A 12,168-nucleotide genomic window follows, 5' to 3' on the forward strand; every position below is an offset into this window, starting at 1 on the left:
ACATTTTTGGAATCGCGGCAGTACTTCAACTCTCAGATCGTCTTTTTTAGATTTCCTTATTACGTGTAGCTCTTCAGGCTTTTCTCCCTCTCACGTTTTTTACTATTTCTCTCATCAAAGGGAGGGGCAGCTCCAGATGTAGACGGAGCGAACGCGTCTATTTCTAGTGTTCAGTCGTAGCGTGAGGAGAGAGGGAGAGAGGGACGGAGAAAGAGGGCTGTTTTGACAGTTGTGTTGGAGAGCGCGCGCGCACACACACACACACACACTCAGCCAGGTCTCAGTAATCACGGTTTTGCCGAGTGGTGGTTATACCTTCCAGAGGAGTTCACCCCCCCTTGAACTGTTCAGGCTGACTTTGTGGTACACTTCAGAGAGAGAGAGAGAGAGAGAGAGAGAGAGAGAGAGAGAAAGGGAGAGAGAGAGAGAGAGGGAAGGGGAGGGAGGAGTGTTGCTTGTGGGAGGAGAAGGAGGAGGGAGTGAAAGGGAGGAAGGAGAAGCCCTCTCAGTTTCTGTGAGTCCTGCTTGCTGTAGGCTACAGAATGAGGGCAGTTGCTTTCCTCTCAGTCTGAGAGGCAACTGCTGTTTTTTTTTCTTTTTCTTTTCTTTTTCTTTTTTTGTTTTTCCTTCCCTTCCTGTGCCAGACATCAGTAGGAGCCATTGCAGATTTCTTCCCCCTTCCTCACGGTACTTTTTGGACCTCCTCACACGCTCCCGTGTTATTATTTTTTTGTGCCTGGGAAGTACCATGCCGGTGGTTGGCGTAGCCTCCAAGCTCAGGCAACCCTCCGCCGTGGGCACCAAGCCAGTGCATACTGCTCTCCCCATCCCCAGCGCAGTCAGGGCGGCCGCCTCGCAGGGCTTCATGGCCCGGCAGCAGGAGCTCAGGGCGGGTGAGGGCGCCCCGGGGCTCTCCTGCCAGCTGTCAATCAAGTCCGAGTACCAGCAGGAGAGGACGCCTGAAAGGAAGCCCAGGGCTGAGACAGAGGAGAGCAAGATCTGCAAGGTTAGTGGAGGTGGACAGACCCTCGCTGTGTGTCTGTTTAGTGCATCTGCACACAGGGCAGGCAGCGCCGTGACGCTCCACAGGTGTCAGGCCGGCCGGGCTCTCTCTCTCTCTCCCTCGCTGTCTGTCGGTGTGAGCAGGTGTCTGTCTGAGACTTCGAGCACACGGCGATGAGTCATGTGCGCTACGGCGGGGTGACGTCGCTGTTTTTTTGTCATCAAGTAAGAGGGGAGCTGGATGAGTCATGTATCACTGTCAGTGTATTACCTCATCCTGCTGCCCGTTCAGTCTGCACATAATTTGCTGATCAGTGTGTGTGTGTGTGTGTGTGTGTGTGTGTGTGTGTGTGTGTGTGGATAGGGGAGTTTAAGGGTTTGTGCGTTTTGAAGCATTTAGTCTAGACTATTAGGACTCTCACCTGGGAAGTGAACCATGTCTGCTCTTCTACGGGGAGGAAAGCCAATACAAGGGTAATGGGTGTCACCTGAGAAGCCCCAAAGATCGGAGGAACACGAATATGCTCTTTTCCCCTGGTTGTCTCCCCCACTCTGTCTCCCATGCAGGGTAATATTTCAGATAGATTGCCGGCGTGCCCCCTCATTCCCAGAGCATATTCCTAATACCCTCAGGAGCATCAAAATGTTGCAGATGCTTTAATAGACGATCATTAAGTGGTTCACCATACCGAGCGCAGGCTGTGCCAAGTCCTGTCCTTTTTGCAGAAGTGTTTGGCTCAGTTTCTCGGGCTGCAGCGGAGAAGGCGGGGTCGGTCCGTCCTGAGGAGGAAGGAGCTTTTCAAAACTCCCCGCCAAATAGTTTCAGCAGTGCCTCGGCCCGTCCCACATCCAGAGCTGTCAGACCGAACAAACTGAAACTTTCCTGTTTGGCCGGTTGATCTCCCCACCTCCCCTCCACCCTCCACGCTGCCTCTCTCTGCCGTTGCAGGACTTCCCGGCAGAGACAGAAAAAATGCAGAGACTCCCTGACCCTGATTCTTTTTCTGGCTCTCAGACGTTTGATACCGAACAAGGCTGCTGATTTTTCCTCGTGACCCAGAGGAAACGTGGGCAGGAGACATCAAAGTGCGGGTCGGCGCTCCCCTGCTTCTAAATCCTCCCAGCGTGTCCGTGGCTGATTCCAAATCGCCTGCAGGGTGACTACGAGGGTGGGGGTCTGTGTGTGTGTGTGTGTGTGTGTGTGTGTGGGGGGGGTGTACATCATTAACCTGCCGCTTAACTGGCAACTTCAGCTTGACTATTGGCTTGTTAAGACAACCGGGTTCCTCTTAGAGTTGTTTTTTTATCGGTGTTTGAGGAAGATGAAGCTGAAGGCTGATCTGACTCCTGTCATCTTCCATCTCACATCATATTCTGAAAATGAAACCCTTCATGCAGGCTTCCGCACAACTACCCCCTCATCTACTATCATCTTCACGCTCTTCTGAAATGAAATGCTGCAAGTGCATCTTTTGAGCCTTGTTCTGCTGCTCCTATGGATGCAGCATCCCCTAAATTGTCTGAAAGGTACAATCAGTGCTCCGTGCTGTAGTCGCTGTCCTTGGGAAGCTCGTAGGCAGGCGGAGCTCTCCTGCCTGCCCCAGCCTGTCGGTGTGGGTGAGGAACTGGAGGTATGGAGGGGGTAATTAGTCTCTCTAATTGTGTTGTGTAGTCCCTTAAGAGCTTTACTCTCTAGGCTTACAGAGGAAAAAAGGGAGAGAAGGTGGAGTAAACGCTGTCATTACTCCTTCACATTAACCAACACTCCTTGTTTGGTTTCGGGTCCTATTATCAAGCGGGATCAAGCGTAGGATTGTGCGCGTGTGCACATGTGCAGTGCATGACCGTGACTGCATGCCTGTCAGTGCATTTGCAACCCCCCCCTTATATACAATAGTGCCAGCATGTGTTGGCTTGTTTGCCCGGGGTTAAACATATCCTACCCTGGGTGGTGTTTGCTAAAGTTAGAACAATTATTTTTTTTAAGTTTGAGATTTCGTTGGCGGTGGTGGAAAATCCCACCTGTTTGATCAACAAATTGGTTAATCGAAGGAGCGTTTGACCCATGACCCATTTATAATGATCTCTGTGTTATTTTTTCTTTTGTGTGTCAGTCCTGCTGAACACCATGAATTTAAAAGATGGTAGAAATGCAAGAATCAGCATCCCATAATATTCTGATAATATTCCTGTACCTGCAGAAGTGCAGGAAAAATAAGTAAGTACAAAGCAGGGAGGTTTGGTGTTTTTTCTTTGGTAGGGTGTTTGCAGAACACAGCAGGCCTGATGGACGAGGTGCAAGAGGATCTTTAGCTCTACTGAAACAAATTCGATCTGCGATTCAGCCTGACGCTGAAGACCCTCCGCTGTGTTTGGGTGGAGAGGTTCCACATGTAACAGATGTAACCGTGCCTCACTGGATGACCGCTGCACTCAAAGTGATGCGGGGTGCTACCGGGCCGTCTCGTGGTGCGCGGAGGGCACAATTAAGATGCCCAGACGAGGTTAATTTCAGGCACCATTCAGAATTAGTTCCAGCTAATCGCAGCTGCATTAGTGCCGTCTGCACGTATTGTGTGGTGGATAATCCCTCGCGGATCTACAGCACTGCACAATGGACTGCACCCGGCGTTACGCAAGTGTCCACAAGTTGTGTCTGCATTTTCCGTCTGCGCACAGGTGTTTGTTACCTTACACATGTTTGTAGAAACCACAGCTGGTGCGTTTTTAAACACTGTGATTGTGATGTTGCAACCAAAAATGCAGCATCACCGTCGGCACATTGCCTTGACTTTTGCCTTTGCGTAATTTGACTTGTTAAACTTAAACCATTGGTGTTTTTAGCATAAGAAAACCTGGTAATGTGTGAAATCAACACCCTGTAAATTCTAATACTTCCCTAAACCTCCTCCTGATGGCGTCACATCACATCATTTTGACTGTGGCTCAGCGAATCACTTGGCTTTGTCTGCAGCCTGCGTGTCTGCAGGTGCCCCCGGCTAACTTACATGACTGATGCTCACGTCAAACATCAGCAGGTGGCCGGCGTCTTCGGTGGCGTTGTGCAACACCTGCGCTCTCCCGAGGGCTCCCGTCTGAATCTGTCCATGATTTTGGGCTGTCAGGGGCTCCCCACTTCCCCTCCGTGATGGAGATGAGAACGAGGCGAGACGTTTGCTCTTCCTGTTGCACTCTGCGCCGACGGTTCGCATCAGCCACTGCCTCGGGCGCCGTGGGATGACGAGTGGAATGAACGGCTTATCTGAGATGACTGGGCTTTAATGAAGTGTCAGCGCCACCGCCACTGATAGGGAGTTATCTTGTGCATCAGGAGTTTTGGCATCTGTCCAGATCACACAGAGCAGGAACTTATTTAGTGGCTAATTTGAATTTTTTTTTGTGGCAAGAGTAAAGATTGCTTCACACCTTTTTATTAAATCTACAGCATGACAGAAGAACAAATGATGTTGACTGCATTCATCTTTACTCATCCTTGATAAAGCGTGTACGTGTGTGTGTGTGTGTGTGTGTGCGTGTTGCGTGTGTGTGGCTATGGGATTGATCTCATGTCTGTGCCTATGATTTGAGTTCAGTTCATTTAACAACCTGCTCTGCAAATGTCACATTCAGAATAATGACACTCCAGTGATGAGCTCACTCCTCTCATGTCCAATCTCCTTTTTTGGTCTGGACCCTGAGAATTCAGCCAATTACTGAATGAAGTTCTCCGGCATGATGAAGACTCGGCCAGGTCAGATAGTTCAGCATTTCGAGTCACCACGCAAGTCCTTGTTGTGCCTAGTTACAGGTCTTGTTGAGAGATGTATTAAAATAAAATGACTTAACAACTGTACAGCCTTCAGTTGGGTTCACACATGGAGTATTTCCAATACCAGATGTACCTACTGTGAATTAATTATGAAGTTATCCTTCTCTGCTGTCAGTCTTCTACAACAGGCCGTCTCTTGTGTGAGTCATGCTGGATGTCTTTATCTCAGAGACGTTGTATACACCAGTCATGACCGTTTGCAGGCTGCTATTTTTTCTGGCCTCTGATGTCGGTGAAAACTCATGCCGGAATGTTGCTCCTCCAGAATAAGTACACAAATGTTTGCCGGAAGTGCGGACAAGTGCCAGACACACTCACCCACTTAGAGGACAAAAAACATCCTGTTGATCCTCTTTCTGTGTGTGTGTGTGTGTGTGTTGTGGACTGGAGAATAATCAGGGTCTGTAGTTGTATATTTTTCTTGTTTGATGCATCTCCTGTTCTGGCCTGCTCTCTACAACAACATGGGTGGGTTCAAAGTAGGAAGGCGAGGTGGACTGCCCCAGGGAATAATGTCGGGGTCCAGTGAGTTTGAGTGAGTGAGCAGAATGTAAACAACCCTCTGCCTCCCTTTTTCTCTTCCTCTGGGTGGGCCTGAAACTGTCTGTTTCGCTTGTCCTCTTTCACTCCCTTTTTTTTTGTTGCTTTTTTTTATCACTTTCTCTCATTTTCTTCAGTTTTTTCTGCCCGTGTCTGCATGCGAGGCTTTCACACTGCAGCAGCTGCATTTGCATGCACACAAAAACTGAATTGCTGCAAACACTCCATCAAGCAATCAAGCCGTTTACAAGCTTTAAAGTGGTATCGCCCCAGTAATCCAGGTTCTGTGATATATAATTGCGGCAAAGTTGAAATGAAGATAAACATACACAGACTTATACTTGCAGGCCTTGATCATACCGTCCACACAGAGCTGTGCTGCAATATTTAGAAAGCAAATGCATTTTTTATGTAAAACTAAACAGACTGCTTTCATAAATTCATATGCATGAGAAAAATATGCGCTTTGCTCTGTAATCACAGTCACTCATAATCAGCATTTACATTTATTAGCTTCTTTACAGTGACATTGCATCTGTTAGGACCTGACATTTAGAGCCCTGCAAAGGAGGATTTTTAATAGGAAGCTTGTAGAACATTAGATAATTTGGCTACAAGTTATCTGAACTGTAATTAACCACAATTTCAGCAGTGATGCGTTCATGGTTTTATCCAGCACGTCAGTGGTCAAAGCTCTTTCTGGCTCTCACTCAGCTCTCGCTCTTGCCCCCTCGAATGACTCTGACACTGCTGAAACAACAGAGAGAACGCAGGGAGCGAGATGGGGCCAACTTGTTCCAGCAGAGAGACTAGGGGGGCGGGTTGGATCGGATGGGTTGACAGGGGTGTCTGAACGTGTTGTAGTCATGGGTGGTCTGACTCGCCGCGTGAGGGACACCATATCTGGAAGAGAAGTTGTCGTCGTGAGGGAGGTGTGAACGCTAACGAGCAGGAAGAAGCAGCGCTGCTATATTTGCACTTCTTCTTCCAGCCAACGAGGCCATGCAGTGATCTTTAAAAGCCACTGCGATGAGCCTGGAGCGCTTGTGAGGCTCTCATTGATCCTAAATTGCATTCTTGAAAAGGAAACCACTACTTCTCCAGCCTCAGCATAGAATGTCGTGAGAGTTGGCATGAAAATTGCTTTGGTTGAAACCGCTGACACGCATAACAAAAGGATGAAGGCCAAGCTTGTTACTGTGCTTTTCTGCCACAGTCTTGCTGCAGCCCTGCATTAGTTTACCCTTGCAACTTTAGTGGCAGTTGCAGTATGAAGGTCAACAGCCTGTGGTCTGTTCAGCCAATCAGAAATAATGTGTTAACAGGAGAGTCCACCTCAGCTCCATTGGCACGGTCCAAGTTGGAAACATGGCAGTGATTTTTGGTCTAACACATGATTTTGAACCATAAGATTATCAAATTAAGCACAGAAATGTGAAAAAAAGATCAGATTAAGTTAACATATGTTGTAGCTGAACGACTACCGCTAATGTGACTCACTCACATTTTTTGCACTAGCCTGTCCACTTCTGCAACATTCCCCCACACTGCCGAGATTCCTTAATGACCCCTGGGTCGAAATCGGGGGAATATCTGAGGCAATATTATGCTTTCCAGTGCTCGCTCCCCCCTCCTTCCCCCTGTGCTTTTTGTCTCGCACACAGTATTTCATTGCCTTTCGTGCCGCGGGGAGTCTGCTGTCGGCCGCGGTGTTTAAATCTTGGAGTGAGAACACACAGAGCGGCTGGTGTTTACAGTACAGCCACACCAGTTAAAAATACCCTCCCCTGGAAGTACAGTCAGAGTGTTCGCTCCAAAACACCAAGAAAAATAACACTCGGTGCAAAACAAGTCCATGAGTACAGCAGGGATGCATTTTCACGGAAATTCACAAAGGAGTTTCCTTGTGGCCCATTCTGACCTCATGTTGCCCTTGAATTTAATACTAAGCTATGAAGTTAGAGCTGTTGGTAATTCAGTGCCTTGCTCATGGACACTTAGGCAGGCTGCATGTTTTGCCCCTCACAGCAGCCCTAGTTTTTAAGGCTCCACGCTCTCTCTGGCCCGAGGTTCCACAATTCAACAAAAAACTGAGATTAAAGCAGGCAAAGCTCGTCGCTGCCCTGTCATTGTCTCATCATATTCTGAGGTTTCTGTCCCATGCTTTCAACTCTGCTTGTGTGCGAGGCATCATGGAAGTGATTGGATGCAGGAAACCGTGTAAGCGGGTGTATGTGTGTAAAAAAAAAAAAAAAGTAAGCCCTGCTCTCATGCAGAGGCTGGTATGGCACCAGCACACGCACACACACACACACACAGTCATGCACGCACACCCTTGCTCTAGGCCTTCTGCTAGTTCAAAGGTAGGCTTGCTAAATGATCCAGGAGAGGGACGGTTCACTGGCTCGTTAATGCCAGAAAAGAAGAAACGCAAAACATGGAGAAGCAAAAGGAGCATGCAGTCGAGACAGAAACACACTTTCTCATATTCTATGTAAATACATCTGTCTGACCCTGCTATGTGTGACTATAGATGGATGAGGGTGTTCTAAACAGTGGTCTCTCTAAACAGTGTTGGTAATATGCCAAGACAACACACTTCAAAGCGTGCACACACACACTGGACGCGCAATTATTTAGATTGATGCCTTTGCAGACACCCCATCTCGTGCATGTATGTTTGCCCAGATACCGCAGAACCTTGACTCTTTCGATGTGAATTCATTAGTTTTGCTGGCACAAGTGGAGAGAAATGATGGTAACTTGGTCATCATAGAGCTGTTTGCAGTTTTGCAGGATCACCACTGTTCATACACTCAGCTGTCAGTTTATTTGACAGAAACTAACACAGTCTAATGCAACAGTCCTGCAGTAAATGAAGCTTCATGAAGCTCATAGTGCTCACTTTTTAGCTGGAAGTGTTCAGTTACAGTTCAGTTCAACAGCACCACAACCTGCATCCTCCAAAATGACCATGCAGTTTACAGTTGTGTGTAAGCACTGAGCACCACATTGGTTCTTAAAGGTAACATGGTACATGGATACTTCATGGCGTAAAGAATTTGAGGGTCCTACAGGTGATTCTCGCCCTCGGGCCTGCAGGCAGGTGATCAGACTTTGCCTCTCCGTGCTGAGTTATAGTATGATGTGTCAATGACCAACAGATTTGAATTAAAAGTCAGTTAATCAAGCATTCTGATTGGCGCCGGTGGTCATCGGAGGTGGATATAAGGTCAGTAGAGAGACAGAGGATGTTTTGAGTGTGTGGCGGTGGCAGATCATCCTTACCTCCACCTCAGATTTCCTTCATTTGTCTCTCTTCAGCTGTCTGTCAGCAGTCTCTCTGTCTGCTGTGTTTTCTTAGCGTCCCCTTCTCTCCTTCCTTTATTCTCCCCTCAATCCCTTCTTTTCACATCTTCCCGGCACTTCTTTTTTCCACTCCGTCTCCTGTCACTGTCTGTCTCCTCTTTCCCATTCCCAGCATTCCTCTCTGAGTCCTTCCCTGGCCTCCTTTTTCTGTCTCTCCTGACTGGAGCCTTTCTTGTATTCCACTCCCTCCAACTCACTTACTGGTATTTTCCTTTGACCTTAACCCCCTCCCCCTCCCCCCAGCCCCCGCCCTTTGTCATATTCTTTTTTTCCCCCATCATCTTTTCCTCCACCTTTCTTCCTCTTTCTCTGTCTAACTCTCCTCGGTGATATTCGTAATGAGAAAAGCAGCAGGAGAGAGTTAACACACACCTGGCCCAGTTCTGTCTCTCCAGCTGTCACAGATAGCCTTTCCTCTGCTGAACGAATAGGTCATTCTTCTCTTCCCTTCTTCCTTACCTCCTCCTCCAGTTGTTCAGCCACCTTTTCATCTTTATCTCTGCAGCATGTTTAACCGTGACTGAGACAACTGCGAGGAAACATCTGTGAAGGCCACATCAAAAGTATCAAAAGTGCCCGACCGGCCATGGACAGGGAGGAAAACATCCTAACATATCCTGTAACACATGCTAACAAGGGCCACGGCTCTGTGGATCTGTGTTATATTTATACTTACTGGGAGAGTGATTGCTGATGAGTCACGTGAGTGGTCTCCGTGGTATTAACTCACAGCTTACACAGCAGCGGCAGTAGGTCACTTACTGTCAACATGATGACGGTGTTTCTTGGCACTTTCGAGGCACCTGGGAAGAAGAGGGGTGCTCCTGGGAGTTAATGTCGCTCCACATATATGTACAGTTTAAAGTGCAGGCTAATAATGCGCCTACGAGCTAAATGATTATCAGGTTTTCAGAAAGGAGGAGAACTAGATTTAACGCTTTTCAACATTTCCTGCTATAAGAAAACACTATTCACCACGATTTAGAGTAAAAAAAAGGCCCTCGTGTAGCAAGCACAGCACTGAATATGCTTCATTTTATAGAAAGTGAAGAGAAAAAGCGAGTCAAAACACAAATTAGCTGCTGATTATGCACCACAGGCCCTCAAAGTAAAAATTACACTGCCGTGAAAGTAACAGTCTTTGTTTCTGATGATAAGCACCAAGATGATATTGCCAGGTTCCCCCTGTCTGGAGAAAAATGGAGAATAGTGGAGTTGTTATTGGGATGGCTGCAGCTTGGACGTGTTTGCTAGTTCAAAGAGATGAGAGGGGTTTGCAACTGGCAGCTTCATCTTCAGTAGCCCCAGTAAAGCTCCTCAGTAAAAAGCTGGTTGCTACTTCCCAGGTGCGAATGTTTGAATGTGAAACAGAGCGCTGCCGAAAACAGCATCCATCAGCCATGCACGGGTTGCATTCAAGGCTCGACTGTTGGATGTTTTTGATAAATAAAAACACAAACCAACCCTCAGACGCAGCTGGCGGGATGAAAAGCTCGCTCTGGTGGGATGCTGGGTGGTGGTTGGTTGCTGTACCCTCCCTTGGCACAGGCTTTTACAGGGCGCTTAACAGAGCGAGCACACATGTTTTTTTGGAGCGGTTAGCCCTCACATTTAGACTCATCATTACCCACAACCAGCATCTATGTTCTCATTATTTTTCCACTTTTTTTTTTCAATCCAGACATGTCGGTTTTTCTTATTTTCTGCATTTTGTCTGAGCGCGGCTTATGTAAGGGCCAATAAAATGCCAAATGGAAATCATTACGCTTTCTCATATATTTCTGTATGTTCACTCTGAGCAGAGATGCCCTGTGAGACATTTTGTGTATATTTGATGGGAATTGCACTACCATATGCAACTTGACCCTTGCGTTGTCTTAGAAAAAGTCATCATGCCTTCTGCTACAGGTGGTAAATTTAGTCAGACGCAAACAAGAAGACACACAACATACTGAGAAACATCCTTCGACAGCTTTTGTTTATATGTGAATGCCATGCGAATGAATCCATTAGTTGAGAAAGGTTTCCTCGTCTGAATTTTAAAATCCGCTTATGGGGGAATGTTTTGAAACCTGAGATTTCAAATCTGAAATGCGAGTCAGCTGTCACCGGGCCTTTCCAGAGTGATCCTGGCAGCGTCAGTGCGATGCTGCAGACACACTGAGAGACAGCTCTCAGAGGTTTACAGTTTGCGGAAAGATCGAGGCGGACTCAGCGATCCTAATGTAGTCATGAGGTCATAGGCCCACTCAGTGGTGCGTGACCCCTCCAGCCTCTGGCCTGTCTGGAGAGCATTGTGGCAGCATTTGATGTGTCCATGGCCTTTTGGTAACAGTAAATTGAGTGTGAAACTGCAAGTTGCAGAGCTGCAACTGGAGCCTTGTGGGTGCGTGTCCATGTCTGTGCGTCTGTGTCAATAAAAATGAAATGAAATGAAATGAGGTCTTTTACAGTAATGTAAATTATGAAGCAGTCATTGAGTAGTCTCGGTGGTTGAGTTTGTAATGTTGCTGTCTCACAGCAGGAAGAAGTTCGGAGTCAATTCCTGGCCCTAGCTCTTCACGTGTGTGACTTGCATGTACACGCCGTGTTCGTGTGTGTCGCCACTCCGAGTTTATAGACATGTAAGCGAAGTGTGTTGCAGAGACTCAATCACTCATTGGCGTGATTATACATCACACTTAATGACAATCTACAGCATGCTGGGTTACACACAGACCCACCGCAACCTGGAATGGGAACAGCCAGATCGAGGAAATGAATGAGTGATGATTTTTCAGTTCATCCCATTATTTGACAATATGTGAGGTCTTACTGATCTACATCCATCCCACAGTAGCTTACTACACTCCATTCTCAGGGTTATTCTATTGCTGTTCTGCAGTCTTCATAGTGCTGTTCCTCTGGGCCGCAGGTGGGCCTGTTTTCCACCAAAGTACAAAGCACCTCCCTATTAAAAGAAGTCATTTCCGCCTCAACATCACAACCTTATTGCGCTGTATTAAGCCTGCCCATAAAGTCCATTAACTCTGCCATTAATGAGTGTTGAACACAAACTCCCGATCCTTGACAGTGTCTCCAGAGATGGGGAGCTGAAGTCTAAGTCCACCCTCCCCTTTCGCTCTCTCCTCACCCTCCTTCCTCCTCCGCCTCTCTCCACTGGCCTCCCCACATGGCCAACAAAGCTCTGCTGTTTGGGCCCGAGCAAGTTTTCTCACAGGATAAGTCTCCTGACACACATTGGAGTTTGGTTTTATTTACTGGCTGCTGCTGCTGTTGTTGTTGCTCCCACGTGAAAGCTCATGCTTGCTTTTAACTACCCTGGGTTTTTTTTGTTGATGCGTCCTCCGAGGGCTTTTGAAGCTCTGCTCATTTCCTCTCCCAAACAGGCGCCTTGATTGTTGTCACTTAAACAAGCAGTGTGTTTG

At 47.4% G+C, this 12,168-nt stretch overlaps 1 protein-coding gene across 4 annotated transcripts in view; it reads left to right on the forward strand.

Moving 5' to 3' along the window:
* The first annotated feature begins 748 nt into the window (after positions 1 to 748).
* The window catches only part of nav3 (neuron navigator 3), a 190,540-nt gene continuing 179,120 nt past the window's right edge, over positions 749 to 12,168 (forward strand). For all 4 annotated transcript variants that reach the window (XM_041963487.1, XM_041963488.1, XM_041963489.1 and 1 more), the window contains exon 1: positions 749 to 1,006. In XM_041963487.1, the coding sequence (XP_041819421.1) occupies positions 749 to 1,006 (258 nt within the window). The remainder of the gene's footprint in view (positions 1,007 to 12,168) is intronic.

Source organism: Chelmon rostratus, chromosome 22, assembly GCF_017976325.1.
Source record: "Chelmon rostratus isolate fCheRos1 chromosome 22, fCheRos1.pri, whole genome shotgun sequence".
In the NCBI taxonomy this organism is placed as follows: Eukaryota; Metazoa; Chordata; class Actinopteri; order Chaetodontiformes; family Chaetodontidae; genus Chelmon; species Chelmon rostratus.